Genomic DNA, 26,163 nt, shown 5'->3' on the forward strand with positions numbered 1-26,163 from the left:
ATGCAAGCTGGTGCAGCCACTCTGGAAAACAGCATGGAGGTTCCTCAGAATGTTGAAAATAGAACTGCCCTATGACCCAGCAATTGCACTATTGGGTATTTACCCTAAAGATACAAATGTAGTGATCCAAAGGGGCACATGCACCCGAATGTTTATAGCAGCAATGTCCACAATAGCCAAACTATGGAAAGAACCTAGATGTCCATCAACAGATGAATGGATCAAGAAGATGTGGTATATATACACAATGGAATACTATGCAGCCATCAAAAGAAATGAAATCTTGCCATTTGCGACAACATGGATGGAACTAGAGCATGTCATGCTTAGCGAAATTAGTCAAGCAGAGAAAGACAACTATCATATGATCTCCCTGATATGAGGAAGTGGTGATGCAACATGGGGGCTTATGTGGGTAGGAGAAGAATAAATGAAACAAGATGGGATTGGGAGGGAGACAAACCATAAGTGACTCTTAATCTCACAAAACAAACTGAGGGTTGCTGGGGGAGGGGGTTTGGGAGAAGGTGGTGAGATTATGGACATTGGGGAGGGTATGTGCTTTGGTGAGTGCTGTGAAGTGTGTAAACCTGGTGATTCACAGACCTGTACCCCTGGGGATAAAAATATATGTTTATAAAATAAAAATTTAAAAAGTTAAATAAATAAATAAATAAATAAATAAATAAAAGTTTAAATTGAAAAAAATATATATATATACTTTTGGGGGTGCTTGGGTGGCTCAGTCATTAAGCATCTGCCTTTGGCTCAGGTCATGATCCCAGTGTCCTGGGAGCCCCACAGCAGGCTCACTGTTCAGCACAGAGCCTGCTTCTCCCTCTCCCACTCCCCTTGCTTGTGTTCACTCTCTCGCTGTGTCTCTCTCTGTCAAATAAACAAAATTAAAAAAATATATATATATATCTTTTTGGAACACAAAAAAATTAAATTAAATTAAAAAAATAAAATCTTAAATATGAGCAAATGAAAAACTTTTCATCTCTAATTAAATAATTGTGCTTATGAAAAAATCAGTTCTGGAAAGTTGGAAAAGAAAGTATTTCTATCAAGTAACTTTAATGTGAAAAATTTGAAAGATTTGAGCAGTATTAAATTGTAATTGGGTAAGCCAAATATATATATACATATATATATATATATATACACACACAGACACACACACACACACACACATATATATATATATATATATATATATATATATATATATATTCTTTTTAAGCTGTAAATCTCCCTCTAAGTACTGCTTTAGTTATAGCACACAAAATTTAAAACATTATATTTTTATTAGTATATATAGTTTATAAGATTTTCTAATTTCTCTTATGATTTCTTCTTTGACCCATGCATTTTTTAGGCATGTGTTCTTTAATTTCCAAACATTTGGGAGTTTTTCTTCTAAACTTCTTAGTGTTCTTGATTCTAATTTATTCTACTGTGGTCTAAGCATATACTCTGTGAAATTTTAATCCATTTCCATTTATTAAGGCTCAAATTTATGCCCAGTTTATTGTTTGTTTTAGAATACACCATGCCTACTTGAAAGAAACATGTGTTTTAAAGTCATTAGGTATAATATGCACTACTGGGTATTTACTCCAAAGATAGAGTGGTAGTGAAAAGAAGGGCCACATGCACAGTGTTCATAGCAGCAATATCCACAATAACCCAACTTTGGAAAGAGCCAAGATGCCCTTCAACAGACGAATGAATAAGGAAGATGTCCATATATACAATGAAATATTATTCGGCCTTCAGAAAGGATGAATACCCAAATTTTGTATCAACATGGATGGGACTGGAGGAGATGCTAAGTGAAATGCTAAGTGAAATAAGTCAAGCAGAGAAAGTCAATTATCATATGGTTTCACTTATTTGTGGAGCATAAGGAATAACATGGAGGACCTTAGGAGAAGGAAGGGAAAAATGAAGCGGTGGAATCAGAGGGGGAAGCAAACCATGAAAGACTGGACTCTGGGAAACAAACTGAGAGTTTTAGAGGGGAGGGGGATAGAGGGATGTTTGCATATAACACCCAGTGCTCCATCACTTAACATATGTTTGCATATAGCACCCAGTGCTCCATCACTTAACAACCAGTGATATACATTTTATACTGTATCCAAGGAGGGCTTGGATTGCATGGAGCACTGGGTGTTATATGCAAACAGTGAATCGTGGAACACTAGATCAAAAACTAAGGATGAACTGTATGGTGACTAACATAACATATTTTTAAAAAGTCATTGGGTACAATATTCAATAAATATCAGTTGAGGTAGTTAATGTTATTTAGATCTTCTAGGTCATTACTGATTTTTTAAATCTAGTTGTTTTATCCCTTTCTGAGAGAGTTGTGTAAAATCTTCAAGTTTCATTATGGAGATAATTCTCCATCCTTTAGTTTGGTCAGTTTTGCCTCTTATACTTTGAATGTGTAGCTCAGCACATACACATGTATGATTGTTGTGTCTTCATGATGAATTGACCCTATTTTCATGGTGAAATATTCTCCTTTGTCTTTGTTAATAGTATCTAATATTTACTTTGAAGCTTATTTTCTCCAAGATTACTATAGCCATTCTATCTTATTGGTGCTTACTGTTTCCATGACATATATTTTTTTCATGCAGTCACTTTCATTCTGTCTGTGTTTTTATATTTCACTAGCATATTGTTAGGTCTTGCTTTTTTTTTTTTTTAATTCATTCTGACAATCTCTGTCATTTAGTTGGAGTGTTTGGCTCATTGATAGCAAATACAATTATTGATTTGGTTTGATTTAGGTCTTCTATGATTTTATTTGTTTTCTGCTTCTCTTTTTCCATGTTATTTTGGATCTGGATTAATTAAAAATTTAGAATCTTCATTTAATTTTTCTATTGACTTTATAGTTTTACTTTTTTCTATTATCTTTTAAAATTATTGCTTTAGGACTTATAGTATACATCCTTAATTTAATTCACAGTCTCCTTAGAGTTAATATTTTATACTTGACATAAATGTAAAAATCTGACAACAGTATAGGTCCACTTACCACCTCAGTCAAACTTTATACTACAGTTGTCACATATACTATAGTTTCTTAAATTATAAATTTCCAAAACAATATTAGAGCTTTTTGCTTAAAATATATATATTTAAATTATAAATTATATATACATATATAATAATATTAGCAATATTTATGTATTTTTGGAGGTTTTTAAAAATTAGGAGGAAGAAAATAGTCCTTGTTAAATACCTTTTATCTTATATCTTCCATGTAAGGCTGCATTTTTCTCTGTCATTTCCATTCAGCCTGAAGAATTTCCCTTAGTATTTTATGTGGTGTTAAGTCTGCTGCCAGTGCATTCTTTTAATTTTATTTTATCTGAAATATATATTTTTAATTTTTTCCTTCATCTCACTTCATTTTCTCTTTTGGAAAATATATCTGTTAAATACAGATTATTGGGTTGACAGTTTTTTTCTCATTACTGTAAAGATTTTGTATCCTTGTGGCTTGATCTACATAGTTGCAGATGAGAAGTCAGGAAACCTTGAATCATTGCTATCTGGTATATAATGTGTCTCCTTTTAAGATTTTTCTTTAATCTTTTGCTTTCAGCAGTTTGACTATGATGTGCCTAATGCCTAAGTGGAAATTCTTGAGTTTTTAAATATAGTTTTTCTCTCTTTCTTAAATTTCCTATATTTTAATTTATTTTTACTATATTGCCCTTTGCTTTGTGCAGCATAGCCATTGTAACTGCTCTAAGGTCCTTTATGTTAATTCCAACATCTTGGTCATCTTAGGGTTCATCTTTATAAAAAATGCATCACATTTTCCTGGTTCTTTATGTGTTGAGTCATTTGGGGTTGTATCCTGAACATTGAGAATGTTATGTTGTAGAGATTTTGAATTCCATTGTATTTCTTAGAAAATAGATTTTTAATAAACAATTCACTTGGTTGGACTTACAATGTATACTCTGTCTCCTGGAGAGGCACACAAATCTCAGTCCACCCAGGTTTTTTTTTGTTTTGTTTTGTTTTGTTTTTCTTCACTAGACTGCTTACAGCCTGACCCATACTGTGATCTTTATGGGTCCAACAATATGGACAGAGCTCAAGTGCCACATTGGACGGTTCCTTTCTCTGGATTTCTCAGAAGAGGAGTTGTGGCTGAGAGAATTTAGGAGTTTTGCCTGTAATCTCACAGGCAGTGGCTGAAATTCCATAACAACAATACATATTTTAAAAATCCTACTGAAACTTTCTTTTGTTTGTCATCCTAATGCTGAGCATGGAAGCATATCATTTTTACTATCACATCATTGACACTTTGGTCGGGAACCCTCTGCACCACTTCATGGCCCACTACCAAATCTGTGTGCATGTAGCCTCCTAATTTCTGAATTGATTTATCCTGTTGTCTTCCTTGAAAGTTTTGTTGACAGTGTCTGCCCACACCTGTGCTGCTGTTTGCCTGCTGGCTTGGCTCTCAGAACCTTAGTCCAGGGCATACATGTACTAAAACTACTGTGATCGTGGATGTTTTGAAAAAATGAAAGCTTGTTAGAGGCTCAGTTTTTAAGTCTCTCTCTTGGGTTGCAGCAGTTTCTTGATGACACCCAAATTCATGTAGGATGTACACAAGCATCCAGGATTCAGGATGGGGTTGGTTGACTTTCAGGTAATAGAACCTAGCTTTGTTCTACTCAAAATACCAATAATCGCTGCCTTTCATGGTAGATTCAGATGAAGTCTGTGTGCCTATTATGAACCTCAAGGTGGAGGTGGACTGGCAAAGGAGGCAGAAAACCACCCTCCTAATATTGAAAGGATATTTTGGCTTTAATTCCTGCCTTTGGTGGGTTCAATATCTGGCATTTATTAAGAGTTTTCGAGCAAGACATTTCATTGTTAAACTATGTCAGTAGCCTTCATTATCAGGAAGGAGCACATGTTAAAGCACAGAAATCTCATTTTACTTTCATGCTGGGAGAGTTGTGCTTCCCCAGTACAGTAAGATTTGTAGGCAATCCACTGATTTATTTAAACAAGAATTTACTGAGTTTTTTTTTAATAATAATCCTTCTATGGCTGCATTTTTGGACAGTTATGGCCCAACAGGTTGATCTCTGTCTATCCAGGGAAACACTTTAGGTGTGGGAGTCAGGCCGACTCTGGTATGTGTTAGTTGTGGATCCTTGGGAAAGCAGATTAAATACTCTGAAGCTTTGTTTTCTCATCTGTGAAATGGAAAGAGGACAGAGAACCGGAAGGAACGTAAGGGCTGCAGTTTTTGACTATTCAGCATGCTTTGCAATCCTGTCTGTTATTATCATAGCAATCATAGCATCCCTTTCTTTAGAGAACACCTTTCTACTCAGTGTGTGCTGGACCCCCCCCCCCCAACCACCATGTAAGAGGGGCACGTGATATGTCTGGGTGCCAGCCGCAGGACCGTATTCAGCTAGACCGGTGCTTGCTCTAACGAGTGGCCTTGAGACCCAAGACCAGCCATTTGGAGTCTTTCCTTAGAATCAGTGGTGATAGGCTTGTTCTCTTCCCCTCATGACTGACATAAGAAAACACGTCTGTATTTGTTGGTTGCCATTTTTCTCAGCAGTTGGTGAAGGTGAAGGTCTGTTTATGATTTTATTTACTTATTTTAGAGAGAGATAGAGAGAGCTTGAGCAGGGGGAGGAACAGAGGGAGAGAGAGATAATCTCCAGCAGACATCACGCTGAGCACAGAGTCTGATTCAGGGCTCAATCCCAGGACCCTAAGATCATGACCTGGGCTGAAACCCAGAGTTGGGCCCTCAACCGACTGCACCATCCAGGCACCTCAGGAGCAAGTCTGTTGGTAGAAGGAAAGAATGAGGCTCACAGAAAAGGAACAAACGGATGTAAGAGATGGGTGGAGAAGACAGGGTCCCTGTAGTATAGGATCCAAACTAGAGAGAGCAAGCATGGCACCCAGGTGCAAAATTCAAGGAGTCATTGCTTCCAGGGTCCTGTAAATGCATGCCAGTACTTGCTTCCTATACTGTGTACTCTAGACTCCTTGCTTGCCTCACCATTGATGGCCCTGCTGGTCACTGCCTGAGGTTGAGATCTTCCAGAAGCTCATACTGAAGTGCAAGCAGTTTATCAGGAGGCAAACCCAAAAACCACCTGCAAAAGAAGGGGAGTGAGACAGAGAAAGGGAGGCAGTTAGTGATGGGCGCTGAATGAACCATTCACCACTGTGGCATCCAGACTCACCTTTCCGTGGGACCTTTGGAAGACAGTGCATAGTGTCTTCCAGGAGCAGCTGAACTTAGAGAAGCTGATGTTTTTATGCACAGTTCCCCCTTCTTCATTGGTGGAGGGCTGCTCCAAACTACATTAACTCCTGCACTTCTGGATTGTCCCATTGAGGGCAGAAAAGTTCCCCAGAAGAGTCTCAAGGGCTCATACTGAGCTGCCTGCTGTGCATGAAGGCGTATGAGAGGGGACACAGGTGGACACCCCCAGTGCCACCATCAGTGTGTCCTTCTAGACTTCTGGGCCCTTCACTTTCTTGACCAGCTACCAGAACTGGCATCCTATTTTGCTTACATGAGATCATGTTGGGTTCCCAACATTGGCAACCTACAAAGTCCTGACTGCTCAGAAACTCACAGTCATTGTTCTGGGAACCAGGCACCTGTTATCATCCTGTCCCCCTAACGGCCCAGTGTGCTGGGCATTATTATCTCCCTCTTACATACAGGATGACTTGGAGGTCTGGAGAGGACACCACTGCCACACATAGCCCGTCTTCTTTCCACATGTCCCTCCCAAATACAGAAGTTAGTTTGAAACCAGCTTTCATCACATGCATATCAACTGAAAGCTTGTTGGTCAGGGGGAGACTCCCCATCAGGGTCCAGAAACACTGGATGTTTGGTTTTGGAAGCAGCAGAACCTAGAAGAGATAGCAGGGTCTTTTGAGATGGAGAAGCCTGGGCCCAGATTCTGGCCTTGATACTTCTGGCCATGTGAACTTGGACCCATCACATAGCTTTTGCAGACTTCTGTTTGCTGTAATGAAAGGAATGCCCATAGTGTTCTTAAAGGTTTAATGTGACAATAAGGGGCAGAGAATGCACAGCCCCCAGAACCATACCTGGCACATGGCTGGCATTTTCAAATGCCTTCCCTGTCTTCTTGACACCAGTGTGGCTGGGATTTCCCCATGTGACTTTTTGGGTTCTGGGATGGTTTGGGTAGCCATTGGGAGGGACACTTCGGGAAGAAGATCTGGTCCTCTTAGCTTTGTCTGGCCATCTCACAGCACATCTGGTCTGCCTTCACCATCAGTCAGTCCTGATGGTGAGGTCGGGGCTGGTCATGTTCATCTACGCAGTCCCATCGGTGCCAGACTCAGTGCTCTGCACGTGGTAAAGGCCTGATAAATGTTGCCTAGGGAATGGATGAGAGGGAGAGGGGAAAGCCTGTCCACATGGCAGCTGGTAGTGTGTTAAAGCATAAATTCGATTGTGTGGTTGCTGCCTCCACTGTCCAGCAACAGCCCTACTGCTCAGAAGAAGGCCAGTCTCTCCGTGCCAACCCACAAGGCTCTGCAGTCTGGCTCCCTTTTTTCCCTGACACACCTCTCTACCTCCTCTATCTTCCTGCTCATTTCACTCAGTTCTTCTTGTCTCTCAAACACGCTGAGCTTAATTCTGACTCAGAATCTGTGTGCTTGCTGTCCCTCGGCTTGACTGCTCTCTCCTGGTCTCTGTGAGCCTGCCTCACACCATACAGATCTCTGCCTAAGTGTCCCCTCCCTCTGCTGAATGTCCCCTCCCCCTCCCTCTTCTTAAGTGTCTCCTCACTCTTCTCAAATGTCCCTCCCCCCATCCAGCCCAAGTGTCAGCTCCCTCAGGGTCTTCCCTGGGTACCCACTGCACTGGACCACCCACCCCCAAGTGTTCTGTATCCCCTACCTGCTCTAGTCCCCTGCTTCAGAGCACCTGGTGCTACAAGGGATTCCACTGTGTGTTTATTCATGTGTCTTCTTGGTTGTAGGTCTTATGGACCAGAGTACAAGCTCCATGAGGGTAACAGTGTTTCCTCATTGTTCACTGTTGTTATCCCCAACACCTACTAAACAGTATGTATACACACATGTATATTTATGTACACATATATGCAAAAGGCATATACATATTATGCAACCCACTAAGCAGAGATATGGAGACACATATACAGAGACTCTAAACAGTGTATATACATGTGCACACACATATACATACATGCATATATACACATGCACCCAGTAATCAGCATATGTACACATGTGTGCATGTAAATGCACAAACATACACACACATACAGTATATATATATATATATATACATATATATACACATACACAAAGCATATGTATACACTCATATACAGATATATACCCTATAAGCAGTCTCTATATATTGCTTTTATATAGAAAGAGTATATAGCTTATATCATATATAATATTACTGTATTATTATACCATGTAACACACTAATAATATACTATAATATATATTATGCTATAATATATTGGTATAGTTATGTATAATATATAGTATTTAAACATGTGATATACAGCAATGTATATATATATATAGTATATAGATACACACATAGATATATGGATATACATATGTATACCCATCAAGCAGCATATTACACACACACACACAACCCCCAAGCACCATGTATTTACTTATACAGGGGGTTTTGGAAGGGAGGGGGCATGGGGATGGGTGACCCTGGTGGTGGGTATTAAGGAGAGCACCGATTGCATGGAGCACTGGGTGTTACATACAAACAATGAATCATAGAACACTACATCAAAAACTAATGATGGGTTTTTGGGTGGCTGGGTGGCTCAGTTGGTTAAGGGTCTGCCTTTGGCTTAGGTCACGATCCCAGGGTCCTGGGATCAAGTTCCACATCAGGCTCTTTGCTCGGCGGGGAGTCTGCTTCTCCTTCTTCCTGCTGCTCCCCCTACCTGTGCTCTCTCTCTCTCTCTTTCTGACAAATAAATAAATAAATGTTAAAAAAAAACAAAAACAAAAAACTAATGATGTACTGCATGGTGACTAACATAACATTAAAAAAAAGAATCTACCTGTACACAGGTGTGTATAGATCTGTGCTATGGATATGGTACGTATGTATGCATGAATATATATAAGTGAATGAGGCACTTGATAGTTAAGTAGTTGGCCGATGAAGTTGGCTGACTGTTTTTCCGACTGTCCCTGGGTGAGGGTCCTGAACTGCACTGTCTCCCCTGTTACAGATGTGTGTCTCACGACTAGCCCTCCGGTTCCCTCAGTCCCTCTGTGGCCTCCCTCTCTGCCCTCCACACACACCCCTTGAGCCTTCAAAGATGGAGCCAGTCTGCTTTCCTCTGTGACAGCACAGATAGTGCAGGTTGAAGTTGAGTCAACTGAGTTCCCATCTCAGTTGACTTTGAAGTCAATAGGGCATAATAATTTTCAAGGAAGGAAGAGGAACTTTTGGCAGAACCTTCTGAGCAGTGTCTTGTGAACCTTGCTTCACAAGTGCCTTTCTTGGATTGGCCATTAGGCCTTCTGCTTAAAGAGCCTCAGGGTTGAAGCAGAATAATCAGGAGTTAATTAAAATTAATGGAATAGTTAAAGGCAGTCTGCACATAAAGTAGAGAGTGGCAAGAGTTTTATGACAATAGCTCTTTATGTCCCTCAAAGGAAGATTCTGGATAAGACTGATCAGGACTTGTGCAAATGATCATCCCAGACTCCACACTGCCTTACTGTGTAGTGATGATCATTTCCATACCTAAGCATGTTATTAGTTGTCTCATTTCACAGTCCAGACTTTCATCTGCATGTGAATTTGTTGTGTAAAAAAACCATATTTAATTAATAGCAGACTAACCAATTTAGTGATCAAACTGTAATAAATCCATTCTGGAATTAAACCCAGATTGCATTTTCTATGTACATTTATAAGTTTGAATGTTTAGAAAATATTTGGCTTAGGTGTTTATTTTTTTTTTTAACTTAGTGTTTTGGATTTTTTTTTTTTTTTTTATCTTTTAAAGTGCTGGGCCTCCAAGATAATGGTAGCATGGTAGAACATGCAGCAGGAATCAGTCAGTGTTGACGGCAGCTGCTCCATCTTGGCATTATTCCAGGTGCTTGTGATGGTGAGGTGAACAAGCTGGACAAGGTCCCTAATGCCACAGACACGAAAACGCAAGCATTAAGCAAACACAATGACGTAGTGATGATCATTTTTCTGCAGAAAGTGTACAGAACAGCAACCAGGAGGATAAGGGCAACAGGGAAGGTCTGAGAAGGAGACATTTAAACTAAGCTCTGATTGCTGACAGGAAAGCAGACCATGTGAAGATCTGAGGGAAAGAACAGCATGGACAAAAGGAGAAGCAGGTGCAAAGGTCCTGTGGCGGGGACAGTTAGCAATGGGACAAGAAACAGTAGCTGTGTATCAGATTCTCAGCTATCACCATGTCTGCTGCAATGGGGATTTGGAGTATATGGTTGCTCTCTTTACGAAAATGCACATGTTAGTTTATAGCATGAGGGTTAGAGAGATACAAATCCAGAGTCTGACAGAGCTAAGTTGGAAATCTTGCTCAGGCGAGTGACTCTGGGTAAGTTGCCTAACTTCCTGCGCCTGTGAGCTGTTCCTCTTACATAAGAGTCATTTTTAGAATTCTTAAACATGGTGCTTTTACTAGGAGCCTTTACTGTTTGTACAGACATCTTTTATAAAAGATGGAATCCATTTCTTTTTAATGAAATATTTATTTGTTTCATATTAATTAGGTCGTGTTTGGCTTGAGGCATACTTTGGAGGAATTTCCTGGCTCTTGGGGATCGTTTTATTAAGAGCTAAATATCACAGGAAATGCAGGCTCACTCATGAATGGCTCAAGCATTGACTACAGCAAATGATCTATTACTGACCAGTCTGAGAGACCTCACTGCCTCCTGCATTTCCTGACATCTTCCCATAGTATTGTCTCATTCCATCCTCTACATGAGAATGTTCAGGGCTTCTCATGCCCATGGAGTGGGTCCAACTTGCTTCACCTAAAAGGACACATTTCTTTTTTTTTTTTTTTAATTTAATTTTTTCAGTGTTCCAAGATTCATTGTTTATGAACCACACCCAGTGCTCCCAGGGATACATGCCCTCCTTAATACCCACCACCAGGCTCACCCAACCCCTCAGCCCCTCCCCTCCAAAACCCAGTTTTTTTCTCAGAGCCCACAGTCTCTTATGGTTCATCTCCCCCTCCAATTTCCCCCAACTCCCTTCTCCTCTCCTTCTCCCAATGTCCTCCATGTTATTCCTTATGCTCCACAAGTAAGTGAAACCATATGGTAATTGACTCTCTCTCCTTGACTTATTTCACTCAGCATAATCTCCTCCAGTCCCATCCATGTTGATACAAAAGTTGGGTATTCATCCTTTCTGATGGAGGCATAATACTCCATTGTATATATGGACCATATCAAGAGGACACATTTCTAGCACTAAGGGCCTCAGAAGCACCAGGGCTCGTCCTGGAGCTCTGTTCCCATGTTTTCGGGGGGCATTTTCTGACAATGTGGTCTCCCACAGTGACTCAGGGGTTGGGGGAAGGGAATCAGTAGCATTAATTTTTTTTTTTATAAAACACAGGATCAGCTTTTGCAACTGCCTCCCACATCTTCTCCAGCCTGCTGCCAGGAAGAACTCCCCTCCTCCCCACACCCCAGCTTTCCATATTGCTTATTTATTCTGTCCTTCATCCAATCACAATTGTACACCTAGATCCACTTTTAAAACCCTTCCATAGCACTGCCACCAACACATCCGGAATGACATTTGACCGTATAGCTGGGCACCGTGACCCAACCCAGCCAACACATAAAGTTACCTGTCATGATGATTGTGAAATTGTTCCTGGGGTCTTTCCTGGGCCACTTCTGCATATCTCTATGACATCTCTGCTCCTACCTTCAGAATGATGATCATAATCATAGTATTAGTAAATAATGAGGGAAGTGTTTACTGTGCAACCTTTGTGACCACCCATTAAGTACACTCCTATCCCCATCTTAGAGATGAGCAAGTTGAGAAAGCTGCTAACCCATGCTAACATGCACCGATGCATGTTCCATTTTCTCATACTTCCAGAGGGGCTGTGATAATACTTCTTTCCCTCTCCCCTCTCCATCTCGATCCCATGAAACCAACCCTTGAAGACTCAGAAATAGTCTCTTCCAGAGTGGCTTTCCCTAATCCCACTACCTAGTTATACCTAGTGTCCCTCTTCTGGATCCCTTAGCCTCATGTGCTCCCCTTCCCCACAGCACTGCCTTTTCCTAAACAATTACCCATTCATTCCCTCAGCCAGCCACACTTATCAGTCAGAGACCTGCTAGGTGCCAGGCACTGTTCTGGTTACTGAGGATGGAGCCACAAACAAAAGAGAGAAAATTCCCTATTGTGATGGAGTTTATGACACAGAGGGGAGACCAACAAGGGAGAAACAAATCAAGTGAGAAGCATGATCAGTGACAGGAGCTGGTCAGGTGGTAGAGGAAGTGAGGACTGAGAGGGGGGTAGCTCCTGCTCAGGGAGAGGTCAGGGATGTCGACCTGATAAAACGACTGGGGAGCAGAGCCTGGAGGAGGTGAGGACCCAAGACTAGGACGCGTGGGGAAGGGGGTGGCAGACACAGAAGAGCATGGAGGCCAGTGTGGAAGCAAGCAGGGAGGAGAGAAACAGATATGCGTGGAAGGGTGTTGGGCCAGGCCGTGGAGGGCCCAGTGGCTAATGGTGCACGACTTTGGCTTTTATCCTTGAATATTGTCTGCTTATCCCACTAACTTTGAGTCTCTAGTGGTGGGGGTGGATGTGTGTGTGCCATATCTTCATAGCTAGCATAGTACCAGGCCCATGGCAGGCATTTCATAACTGTTTGCTGAGCAAAATATTCACCCAGATGAGTATTTTTTCTTGAGGCCAACTTTTTAATTTAATTTTATTTTTTCAGTGTTCCAAGATTCATTGTTTATGAGGCCAACTTTTGATTACTCATTGGTCACAATTGGTCAGAAACCACCATTGGTCAGAGTCCACATGGGCCTTCTGTGCTGTGAAAAACAATCCTATAGTGTTTGTGCATGAGATGGGAATGTTCTCAGCAGCCAGAAACAGATAGTCTGCCTTTTGGTGGTTTGAACAAAGAGGGGTTATTTTTCTCACATAACAAGAATTCTGAAGGTAGGTGACTCAATGATAACGGGCTCAGCATCTCTGAGATGCCTTTGGCCTCATGGTCACAAGGGGCTGCTGCAGCCCCAGACATTACGTATGTGTTTAGGATAGGAAGGACAAAAAAAGTAGTGAAGGAGAGAAATTGGGATCATCTGTAGTTATTCCCTGTTATTCAGAAAGCAAAACTTCCTAGAAGCCTCCAGCAGACTAATGTCTTACTGGCCAGAACGATAGCATCCTCTGCCTACAGATGAGTATTTAATGGATCACATTGCCTCCTTGAAGAAAGTTGTCCTATTATAGAGTAAGAAGGGGGAGGATGTGTATTATGCAGTTCATAATCATTGTATGCCAAAGTCAGTCTTCCTGTCACGTAGGATATTTGAACAATGGTATCCAGCATGATCACTCTCTTTAGTGAACCTATTTCATCCTGATTTTTCTTCTTGCTTGTCCCCACATTGGTTGTTTTCCAGAATCTTGCTCAAACAAGCATAACCATTATGCTTTAGGGCACACCACTGGTTTGCTAGGTGCACCGTAGCTGGGAGTGTGTGGGCAGCAGCGAGATTAGCTGAGTCCTGTCAAGAGGGTCTCCTGGGGGGGCGCATGGAAGGTCAGTGTCAGCCTTTGCACCCACATTGCTCTGGGTTCCCAGCTCAGCTCTGACTCTGATTCTGGGGTCCCCTGGACCCCAGAGACTGGCTTGCCTGAACTGTAAGGTGGAGATTAGTGTCCTGACCGTCAAGGTCACTGAAGATGCAGCGGGATAGAGACTTTCCTGGACTCCAGAGAACAGATCTCAACCAGCCTGCCCATTAGACTTTCCGGGGGGGATCTTTAAAAAACACAAAATCCCAGGGCCCTTCCAGACCCCTGGGTGTGCTGCAGAACCTTCATCACCAGCACTCTGAATGTGAAGGGGGGCTGGAGACCGCCACCCCCCCCACCCCAGACACTGGGGCTGCGAGGTTTGCAATATGCATCGGTCCCCTTCTCCAGTCCCATGTGGAGATGTCTGCGTGACGCATGCCTTCCTTCCGGCAAGTCACCTGAAATCCATGCTAGCTAACATTTATTTATCTGTCCCAATAAGTTGTGATTCATAGCAATAACATCCGTTCTAACTGAATTAGAATAATGAGGAATGCTAATTGAGTGTTTGCCTTTTGGCAGCTTGGGCGGCTTTGACCAAACTTCTCCCACTCTGCCTCATTAACTGGGATTTCTCATGGAAAAATCTGTGCTGTGTTGTGAAGGAGCTGTGGTTGTTGCTGGGGATCCACTGCTTTTCTTTTGAAGTCAGAGGTTCCCAGGACCTGGGCAGTCATCTGGTAGGGAGGAGAGGAGTGCTCACCTGGCCTCTGGAGCACCTGCCATGAGCTCATGAGCTTTCAACAGATTCCCTCCATCCTGAGGCTGCCACGCGATTTAGAGGTTGGAAAAACAGAAGCCCCTCCTCTTCCATTGTCCAAACAGTGGCCCCAAGGATGCTGACCCGCTTGCGGCCACACAGGGCATGGTGGACACAGTAGTCAATGAAATCCAGCTCCTTTGTGAATTCTGCCTCAGGCCTAGAGGTCAGTGTCAGGGAGGCCTTGGGATCAGGAGGGCATGATGCCCGGAAGGAGTGAGGCCCAGGGAGGGCTGCAAGAGGATGTATCCTAAGCAGAGGGAACAGAATACGCTCCTGCCAGGAGTCCGGGGCCAAGGTGGTAAATTCACATGTCCCAGCCCCTGAAAGTGTGTTTCAATAGGGAACTGTGTATCCTGGCCCCTGCCTTCAGGATGTCTGGGTTCTGACCGTTGGAAAATAAACAGGAGTTTATAATCCAGTATAGGAAGGAGCATAGGATTCATAATCCAGTGTGTGAAGCAGCTTGCTAAAAATAGGGGTTCTGGGAGCCCATTGGGAAGGGTCTAAATATGGAGTTCAAGGATAAAGGGAAGCTTCCTAAAGAAAGCAGTGAACGGGCACAGAGTTAGCAGGGGAGAGGGTGGGGGAGGAGGCAGGAAGGGGAGAAGGCCGTATGGGGGAGGAGGAATTCTTTAAAGAAATCCTAAAGGGCTTGAGATAGTTGGTGTGGTGTTTTTGTATGTGGTGTGGATGTGTGTGTGTGTGCTCTCTGTGGTGTGTGTGTATGCATGTGTGTGGTGTGTATATGTGTGTCTAGTGTGTGTACACCCACGTGTGTGTGTCAGAGGTAACAGGCAGGGAGGGCTTGGAATGACAAGATACAGACCTTGTTTCCTGAAGGCGAAAGAAAGCCCTTGAAGGGTCCCATTTTTCAGAAGTCCCCCCTAGGCAGCCGGACACCTGCAGAGAGCAGAGCAGAGGTGGGACCATCCACTTAGGAAGTTATGACAGTGAATTTTTCCTGTCTGAAATTTCACGGATTGAATTCTAATAGCCCAGGATTGTTCTGCTCATAGGGACTCGCGTGGAGAGAACATAGGCTGTGAGCTGGGGCTGGAACGTGGAGTCCTGGGAAGCACAGACTTTGGGAGCAGAGTGTAGTCAGCGCCCCCTGCTTCAGGGCTCAAGGTTGGAGTCCAGGCATCTGTCTGTCCATCACCTATAACCCCATGTTTACTGGGTGACTGCATGGACCACAGCCCACTCTGTGGGCTCCACAGAGAGCTGACCATAGACCCGGCACGGTCAGTCCTCACATACATGCACAAAAGAGCCCACAGAGGCGCTTCACCAAGTTGGTCAGCTGCAGGTGGTTGGCCATGAGTAACATGGATAGACTGTTTGATGGCCTTTGGTCACCATAACAAAGAACTACAGGCTGGTGGCTTAGAACAGAAGCTCATCTGACGGTTCTGAAAGCTCAAGGGAAGATCCGTGTGTGTGCCTCTGTCTAAGGAGGTTGGCAGCAATGCTCGGTGTGCCTCGGTCTATAGACTTGTCATCTCTCCCAGTTCTGCCTGCACGGTCGCATCCCCCCCTCCTCTGGGTCTTCTTGCTTCTTTTCTCTTTTTATAAAGACACTGGTTGGATCTAGAGCCTGCCGGAATCCAGAGAGCTCTCAGGACTCTTGACTTCATCTGCAAAGGCCCTTTATCCTGATAGGGGCACGTTCCCAGGCTCTGGGGGTTAGAACGTGGACATCTTTTGTTGAAAACAGCTGCTCACCCAGTAACCAAGGCTGCCCATCCCCTCCCTTCCCCTCCTCTCCAGTTTTGTTCCTTCCAACCCCTGTGCCTCAGCCACCTGCCTGAGACAAAGCCTGGGAGCTGCTCCCAAGTGTCCCCACTTCCTTGGTTTGCCAGTGTGAAGGGCTCTACCCAACCACTCCATCAGGTCAGGAGGAAATGTTGCCCTGATCAGCCCAGATTCCTCCCCGCAGCACCCCTGCCCTTCCTTCAGGTGGACCCTCCATGGCAGTTATGATGAAAGCCTGGTAATCATAATTCCAGCTGCCATTTGCGGAGGGCCTCTATCCCAGGAGCATTATATGTGCATAATGCCATGAGAAACAAATTAAACTAGCCTCCTTTAGCAACTATGAAGTGAGACACCATACTGCACCATTTGACGCATCCCTTCTCATGCCCGCACAACTCTGGGAGAAAGGACATATCACTCCCACTTTACTGATGAGCAGACTGAGGCTCAGAGAGGGTGGGTGACTTACCCAGGGTTATGCAGCAAAAAGCTGGATTATAAGCTCTGGTCCGGCTGTCCCCAGAGCCCAGACTTTCTGCATGTCTGACTTCCCAGTTTGAATTCTTTAAAGAAGACATTCATCTCTACCCAGCACATTAGACTTGCCTTACATCTGTTTCAGCCTTGATCTCACGGTCAGGTTGATTCAGTTGTTGCTGTGAGCCTTGCTTGGCCAATGAGGAAGCGAGGCCAAGCATAGGTGGGTGGTCCCACCCTTGGTCAGCAGGAGGACCCGGAGCAGAGCACCCCTCGCCTGGCCCTGGGTCCAGCCTCCTGAGCTATGTGCTCTTGAGAAACGTACGGTACCTCTAAGATGCCTAGAGAACAGATCCAAGCCCTCAGTTTATCCAGGAGGGAGTCAAGGTGCAGCCACACTCATTCATCAGTGTCAAGCTGTCAGGGCCCCATCCCTTAACAGCCCCCCCTTCATTTGTTTGTGAAACCAAACTTCCAAGCTGTCCCCAACATCCTGTGTCAACTGCCCTTCTCTGCCTTGCTTTGCAAAGTCTCCCTTCCAAGCTCCGTCCCAATCCCCAGCTCTCTTTGAAAGCCGGAACGCTAACTGCACTTCGAAGAGCCTTTTCCAGTTCCTCCACTCGTGCTGTCTCTGAGCTGTGGTGAGTGTCATGCTCCCCCCTGCCCAGGGGGTCAGAGCCATCTCTTGGCACTTCTGGCCCCCACAACTGGGGAGGGTCATGGAGGTCTTTATCAGCCAGGCCTTGGAACCAGGTCCTTGAGTGGACTTGAACTAATCACAGCTTAAGCTTCTGTAGCCGATACACTTTGCTGGACTTCAGGGCTCCCAGCCCTGGCAGAACGTGGACATCTTTTGTTGAGAACAGCTGCTCACCCAGTAACTAACCATATTCATATTCACATATGAATATGAACTAACCGTAACCATATTCACAGTGTGGACTTCTGAGAAATCACAAGAGAAGAGAGAGGGATGAGAAGCCCTGCCCACCACATGTCTGCCTGCAGATGTGGGTCTCAGGGCCTTGGGTCCAGGGTTCCAGAAGTCTCTGCTAGGATGCCCACAAAGCCAGGGTCCCCAGTGTTTTTCATGGGACACCTTTGCTACTTAGTGTTTTATACTTTCAAGGTCACTGGAAAGGACGTTCCATGGACCTTTAGTCTCATGCCGGTGATTTTACTGCCTGGAAGAACATCCTTTTGGAGGGGGCATGAAATGTGCTGTTAAAGACAATAAGAGTCAGGATATTTATCGCCCCCTGATATGCTGGGCACTTCTGCTTCCTTGGTCTCATGTAGTCTCATGTAGTTTCCCACCCCCCAGGGGATCAGGGTGGGCCTGGCTAACTCCCTTCAGAGAGAGCCAGAGACTGGGGCTCAGGGAGGCCGAAGCAAAGCGTGGGAGGGAGTTCAGGCTCTCACCATAGTCTTGTATCTGCCTCAAACATATTCACAGCATGTCAGAGATAAAAGGAGCCCGATTTCCAGCAGAGGAACAATGTGGCATGCTGGAGAAGACCCCGAGCCTCTTGAGATGGGGACTCAGGGCCATGATCTTTTTTTTTAAATTAATTAATTAATTAATTTTCAGCATAACAGTAACAGTATTCATTATGTTTGCACCACACCCAGTGCTCCATGCAATCCGTGCCCTCTCTAATACCCACCAACTGGTTCCCACAACCTCCCACCCCCCACCACTTCAAACCCCTCAGATTGTTTTTTAGAGTCCATAGTCTCTCATGGTTCACCTCCCCTTCCAATTTTCCCCAACTCCCTTCTCCTCTCCATCTCCCCATGTCCTCCATGCTATTTGTTATGCTTCGGGGCCATGATCTTATCCCTGGCCTTCTGTCTCCAGTGTCCTGTTCTCAGGGAGGAAGGGTGTTGGTGGAAAGTACCTGCTGGGGAAGCAGGGTCTGGGTTTGGGTCCAGAGATGTGAGGAGGGACTACAAACTTCCTGTGCCTCTCTCCTATCTGACAAGTGAGAATCATAATAGTAGCTACCTGTGCTGGGTTGAATAGTGTCCCCCAAAATTCATGTCCTCCTGGAACCTCAGAATGGACCTTATCTGGAAGAGCATCTTTGCAGATGTAATTAGGTCAGATAAGGTCATTCAGGAGTAGAGTGGGCTCTGAATCCAGTGACTGGCATCCTTAAGAGGAAGGTGAAACTTGGACACAGAGATGCAGATACACAGAGAGGAGAAGGCCATGAGACAGCAGAGGCCAGATCAAAGTGCCTGCTGTAACTCCAGGGATGCCCAGGAGTGCCAGCCGCCACCAGAAGACAGAAGACGCAAGGAAGGACCTTCTCCTGCAGTCTCAGAGGAGCACAGCCCTGCTGACACCTTGACTTTGGGCCTCTTGCCCCTAGAACCAAGAGACAATGTGCATCTTGTAAGCCACCCAGGTTGTGGCTCTGTGTTGGGGTGGCCCAAGGAAGTAAGGCCAATAATTTACCCAGTCTTTGGAAGAACAGGTTGATACAGCCCTTGTTCAGACTGTCTGGGTTTGACTCTCCGTCCTGACACGTAGGGCCTTTTGAATGCTGGGCGCACTAATGGGTGCCCTCAGGGCCACAACTTCCCACACTCGAGGGTAGATGGAGGGTCCATTGGAGAGGTCATTGAATGGATTGTCATGGGGAACATTTGCTCAGCATCTGGCCCACAGTAAAGTGCTCAGTACCCAGGAGCTGCCATCATGGCGTCACACCCCACCCTTGCCCCCTCAGTGCCTGAGGGTAGGGATCCCTGGGAGCAGGGTACAGGCGAGGACTCGGTTCAGGGCACTGGCGAGGTGAAAACAGCACAGGGAGGTGATTTGGGAAGGGAGTCAGGGAGGAGAGGCAGGAAGACTGCCCATAAAGGGTGTGCCATCCAGCCAGGTGCCCTGTGGGCCACTTCTCAGACTTATGCCATGGAAAGGGCAAGGGTCCTGCAGTCTAGATGCTGCTCCTGCCGGTCTGTTGCCTGGGCAGCAAAGCGGGCACCGCGGACAGAGAGAGTCCTCGAGCAGAGAACAGCAGGGCTGGCAGAGGTGTGTGCTCAGGTGGGGCGGGCCTGGGGAGACTTGGCACAGATGCCACCTGCTTCTCAGGGTTGCGGACATTGGTGCATTTTTGTCTGTTTTCCTCCTGAGCTGTGCACCCCTTGAAGGCCGTGGATCCGGCCCAAGTTCTCCGTTTTCCAGATGTGGACAGACTGTGACAGAGCCAGAACCATGCACCAGTAGCTTCTCAGAACAGAGGCTTAAACCCGGAGGTGGACGTGCAGGGAGAGGGTTGCCTTCCCCCCCCCCCCCTTTGGTAAATGTTGGCCTGAATGTTTTCCTCTTTGATTGTTGCTCAGGTATGCATCGTGCAGAAGCGAGACACGAAGAAAATGTATGCCATGAAGTACATGAACAAGCAAAAATGCATCGAGAGGGACGAGGTTCGGAACGTCTTCCGGGAGCTCCAGATCATGCAGGGGCTGGAGCACCCTTTCCTGGTCAACCTGTGGTGAGTGACGGCATGCTGGGCTCCCTCGTGCATCTCCACCGCAGAGCCACTGCAAAAAGCCTGCTCTGCCGAGGGGAAGCTTCTGCCTGGTAGAGAGATGGGAACAAAATTTTCTGGATGCAGATACCCTTTTGAATGTTTTGTAGAGTTGTGTTCTCTGATGGCTGTTTTGTGGAGTACATGCTCTCATGACATCTGGAAGATCTGCTCACTTTTCATATTAATTCTGTTCTCTTACCTGATGAATCGGGAGATGAAAATAGATTTTGAAGAGAAGGCTTTTGTATTTCTGAGGAAACATGTGGGAAGCTGTAAGAGAAGGCCAAATAGAGGGGACTTTGGTTTTTTAAAAAATGTCACCCGTAGTGTTGATGGCAAGAAGGCCTCCTGATGGCTGCCCTGAATGGATATGCTAAATTCCAAGTTCTGACTCTGGCCCAGAAGGCCCTTCTTTGCATCCCATTCCTGGCTATTGTTTCCGCTTCAAACTGGCATCCTTGAAATGCCACCTGCCGGTGGTTCCCTGCCCCTGTGCCTCTGCAAGGACATTTCCTCTTCCTGAAATTTCCACCTGCGTCTCTCCTCTGCCCCTCATCAACGGAGTGCACTTCCTCTGACCAAATCCCCATACATTCCTTTCATCCAGCTTAGGGGGCCCTTGGGGCAGGAGACTTCCCTCGAGCACAGGCACACACAGGCCGGCTGAGTGCCCCTCATTGTGTCCACCGTGTCCCACCGGGTGGGTCTCTGTTTGACCCACCCGCCCTTTTTGCTGTGAGCCCCAACCCAAGCCTGGGGCCTTAGGGAGGAATCCCTTGCCCCTTGAAAGCAGGGGCTCTCTTGGTTGCTTCTGGGAGCCTGACACAGTCACAGACACGTCAGAGGTACTTGCTACGCATTCCCAGTGCTGGGTCTGTTGAAGGGGACAGAACAGGCTGTTCTAGGACACAAATTCTGGCTGTTTCATTGTGCACCTCAGGTGAGCATCCTTCATGACCCTCAGTGGGAAAGTCTAGTGCGTACTCCCAAAAGGCTGCCACCCATTTTTTCCTTTGCTCTCCACGCTTAGAGGCACCCCGAACAGGGGTGATAGACCAAGGCGACACGAGTTGTCTTGCTTGGGAAAACCACAGTGCGCCCGGCAGGTACCACGCAACCTGGCGTCTCCATGGGGACAAGCCCAAGTCTGTGTTACAGGCTCGAGCCTGAGGCACAAGCGCAGGTTCTCCGTGTCTCGGGGCAGCGAGCCAAACCCTTCAGTGGTTTGTGGGAATTAAACCCTCCCAGGGGACTCCTTAGAGTGGAGCGCGAGGTCTGGATGGATGCCCGGATGCCTGACGCGTGTTGAAGGAGGGGCTTAGGCTGGCGCTGCCCCTCTGGAGGCACTGCCTTTCTGTGCTCCGTTGATGTGCTGCCAGATGCAGGTTACTGCCACCCACCCAGGACGAGGGCACTGCGGACTGCGCCGGGTGAGGGAGGGCGCTCTCTGCCGTCGTTGGGCCCCATGGCATGGCATTCCCAGTGTGAGCAAGAGGGAGTGACTGGCTGCTGGAGTTCAGAGTCACATCTCGAAGTGTCACCCATTAATGGTGATAATAATGCCCTTGGCTGGGACGCCTGGCTGGCTCAGTCTGTGAAGTCTCCGACTCTTGATGTCAGCTCGGATCGTGATATCGGGGTCATGACATTGAGCCCTGCGTCTAGCTCCGCACATAGGGGTCTGCTTGGGATCCTCTCTCCTCCTCCCTCTGCCTCTCCTCTCTCTCTTTCTCTCTCTCTCTCTTTTTTAAAGGTTTTGCTTATTTATTTGACAGAGAGAGAAGAGGGAACACAGTACAGAGAGTGGGAGAGGGTGAGGGAGATGCAGGCTTCCCACTGAACAGGGAGCCTGATGTGGGGCTCTATCCCAGGACCCTGGGACCATGACCTGAGCTGAAGGCAGAGCCTTAACGACTGAGCCACCTGGGCGCCCCCACCCTCCCTCTTAAAATAAAAATAACTAATGCTCTGGTTTACTGCTAGGACCATTTGGACAGTCAGCTGAGGGGGAAGGATAGGAAGGTATGTTTTCTGTAAATGAAAATCTTGCCCACTGTAAGAGGTTGTAAGTTGTGTGTCTATGTGTGATGGGAGGTGGGCAGTTCCAGCTCTGGATGAACTGGAAGGGCTCCTCAGCCCGCTCATCGTTCCTGAGCACTTCTCACAGGGTATGGCTCAGATTTATGCAGCTATAGGGGCAGAAACTTAAACTTGCTTCAGCGCGAAGCAGAATCTCTTGGGTTTTGTAGCAAAGAGGTCTAGAATTCCTGCAGCTTTGGTGTCTGTCTCTTTTTGGTGTTAGCTTTGTTTCCAGAGCTGTGACTCGCTCTGCCTGCTGCTTGCTCCGACTTCCCCTGTTAGCCAAACAGTCTCAGCAGAGGATGAAGGGGATGGGGTGGGGGGTGGACCTGGTTCAGGTCACATGCCTATTCCTGAAGCAGTCGGGGAGGGCAAGAGGTGAGTCCCACCTGTATCTCTGGAACCCAGAATGAGGGAGGAGATCGAGACCCGCAGAGGGAGACTGGAGCCTGTTTCTGGGAAATCGTAGTGTGTCTGCCAGGTGGTCGGAGCCTATCACCTGCTGCAAGGCGTGGGCCCTGGGCTCCCTTCCTCAGAAAGGGAAAGCTGGGCTCAAAGAAGATAAACGGAACTGTGATTCAAACTGAAGGCCACTGTGTCCGGAGGTTTTTAGAGCAGGAGAGATGTGGGGAGAGGAGAGGAGGGCAATGTTAGACGGAAATGACCTCTAACATTTATTGATAAGTATCCCTAACTTCCCTCATCCTCCTAACAGCCTCGTTGGTTTCCTGTCATCCTAATATTTTGTCCCCATTATACAGATGGTGAAACCGAGTCCCACTGCGAGTAAGTGGAGATGGGACTGAAGCCAGCCTCTCTGGCATCAGCCCCTCCCCCACAGCTGGCGTGAGAAGGCCTGAGCCCTGTCGCCTGCCCTCCTGCCAGGCCTCTTCTGGGCTGCCTCTCTGGCCCCTGCTGGAAGGGAGCAGAGTGTGGAATTGCTTGATGGGTTCATAAGAACATCGCCGCTTTGCATTAATTACACGTCAGCTTTCCACCTCCTTCCAGCTCCTTACAATTTCACAGCCTTGGAAATCCCCTCCCCCGCCCCGCCCCCGTGCCCCTTCCTCTTCGGCTTTTTTGCTGACGTACTCTGTAACTGGAAGGTGAAGGTCGAGCATTGATTATTTGCATGGCAGTTTTGCCCCTGAGGAATGAATGATGTGTGTTCCCAAGCCTGTGATGATCCAGGTGGTTCAAGAGCAATATTTTTACCTATTCTAAGTGGTGCTGGCTTGCTCTCTAGGGCTTAAGACTAAAGGGACAAAGGGAAAAGGGAAGGAGAAATCACACCCAAAGGAGGGTGAGGGTAGCGCATTAGCAGGAGCCCTGGAGAGGTGGGAGAGGAGGGGAGGGCTGGAGAGAGGTGGGGGGGAGGGGAGGAAAGGAGAGAGGTGGGGAGGGGAGAGTAGGACAGGAGAGACGTGGAGGGGAGGGGAAGGCAGGGGAGAAGAGGGCAGGACAGAGGTGGGAGGGGTATCTCAGCTCTCAGGCTCAGAGTCTGTCCTCGGGGGTTTTAATGGCAGCCCTGCCTCTCTCATGCTGTAAGGCTGCTGTGGACTGAACCATGGACTCCCCACCCCCCACCCCGCCCCAATTCATATACTGATGCCCGATTCCCCTGTGTGACTGTATCCAGGGACAGCCTTCAGGGGTCATTAAGGTGACATGAGGTCATTAGGGTGGGGTCCTGAACAGAACAGAGGGTCTCCTGTAAAGATGAGGAGTGTCTCTCTGTGAGGTGATGATGACACAGTCAGAAGGAGACTTGTCTGCAAGCCAGGAGGACACTTCTCGCCAGAACACGACCACGTCGGCGCCTTGATCTCAGGCTTCCAGGCTCCAGAGCTGTGAGAAAATGGCCTTCTGCGGTTGAAGCCTGTCAGGTCATGGACTAGAGCGGCCCTAAGAGCGAACGGATTCCCTGTGTCTCACTTTCCTTTCTTGTTAAATGGGAAAAGAAGGACAGCTATGCCATAAGGCAGCTGGAAGGACCAGACGGGGTACCACTGTGCAGGTGCCGCACGGATCAAGGACTGGAGATGGTGCTGACCGTCTCAGCCCCGCTCACTGGGGCAGGCCTCCACTGCTTGCACAACTCACTTAGTCCCCCATTCTCGGTTTGAAAACCCATTTCCACTTACTGGGTTGCCTACATTTACAAGACTTGCTGTTGAAATGTTTCATTTAAAATTGCCCCCGTGCATCTCCTGACCATTTTACTGCTGAAGTCACCATGGGAGTGAATACCTGGCAGGAGAGGATGAGGACAGACAACCCAGTCATTTCAGACAGTCCTCATAGCCGGTGTGTGTTTCTAGAAGCTTCCCTGAGTAGCGGCAGACCAAGTTAAGACACAGATCCCTGCATGCCATGGGAGCCAAGAGAGACCCCCCCTTAAATTAGAGCCTGACGTTGTAAGTGCGGAGACAACTGTGTAAGGTGTTTAAGTGTGGGGCTTCTCTGACTGAAGCAGGGGGGCAGGAAGGAGTTGGGGGGGAGGAAGACAGAGACCAGCAGCCCTGCCTCCCCATCCCTGGGGAAGCTTTGATGAAGGATAAAAGCCCTTCACAATCCCTAGTTGCTGAGCAGCCTCATTTCCATAAAAATAATCATTGCTGGCCTTGACTATGGCTGTAGTCCCCCACCTGGCGTTTCGACTTCCAGCCCCACCTGTCCATCACCACTCTGCCCTGCTGGGGTGTCCTGGTCATTTCTGGCCGCCATCCTGGATTCTGATGGAAGAGGCATGTACACAACAAATTGTATTTCTCACTCTTCTGGTGGCTGGAGGTCAGGGTGCTGGCATGGTGGGGTCTGGTGACAGCCTTCTTCCTGGTGGGCAGGTTCCTGCTAGGTCCTCATACAGGGTGAGGGCGAGAAAGAGCTCACATTTTCTCTCTCTCTCTCTCATTCCTTCTTAAAGGGGCACTGTTCCCACAATGAGGGCTCCACCTGATAACGTACTTCTCACCCAAAGGCCCCACCTCCAAATACCACACTGCTGGGGACTAGGGTTTTAACATATGGCTTTTGATGGGGGAAGACACAATCATCGAGTCCAGGGCACTGGGCACATCTTACCAAAGTGCAAATCCGAGATCACCGTCTCTCTGTGTAGAACCCAACAGTGGTGTCCCCACACCCACAGACTTCGTGTCTCTCCATGACCAGGCGACTGCCACTAGGCCACCCTCTCCTGCTGACACCAACCTCGGCTACCACCTTGCTCCATTTCTGTTCCAACCAAACCAACTGACGAGTGGCACCTGTCATTCGTCTTGCTGTCTTTGTCTCTGGGGCCTTTGCACAGGCTGTTTCTCCCACCTGGAACACTGTCCCCTTTTGTTCACGGTGAGAACTTCTCCTCCTTCCCCAAGTGTCCATTCACTAAATAGGTGTATATTGGACTCTGATTGTGCACCAGATGCTATCTAACTTTCTCAGGGTACAGCAATGAAGGGAGCCTTGACCTCTTGGAGTTGATAGTCCAGGTTCACGTCCTCCATCGAGCTTCTTCAGCACTGCCAGACATGTCCCCAGCTGGTGGGACTTTCTTAACGAACAAGGCAGCT

At 46.7% G+C, this 26,163-nt stretch overlaps 1 protein-coding gene across 5 annotated transcripts in view; it reads left to right on the forward strand.

Moving 5' to 3' along the window:
* Positions 1-26,163, forward strand: part of STK32B (serine/threonine kinase 32B) — a 416,842-nt gene that overhangs the window by 124,441 nt on the left and 266,238 nt on the right. For all 5 annotated transcript variants that reach the window (XM_082727486.1, XM_082727485.1, XM_082727482.1 and 2 more), the window contains one exon: positions 20,319-20,470. In XM_082727486.1, the coding sequence (XP_082583612.1) occupies positions 20,319-20,470 (152 nt within the window). The remainder of the gene's footprint in view (positions 1-20,318; positions 20,471-26,163) is intronic.

Source organism: Mustela nivalis, assembly GCF_964662115.1.
Source record: "Mustela nivalis genome assembly, chromosome: 4".
Taxonomy (NCBI): domain Eukaryota; kingdom Metazoa; phylum Chordata; class Mammalia; order Carnivora; family Mustelidae; genus Mustela; species Mustela nivalis.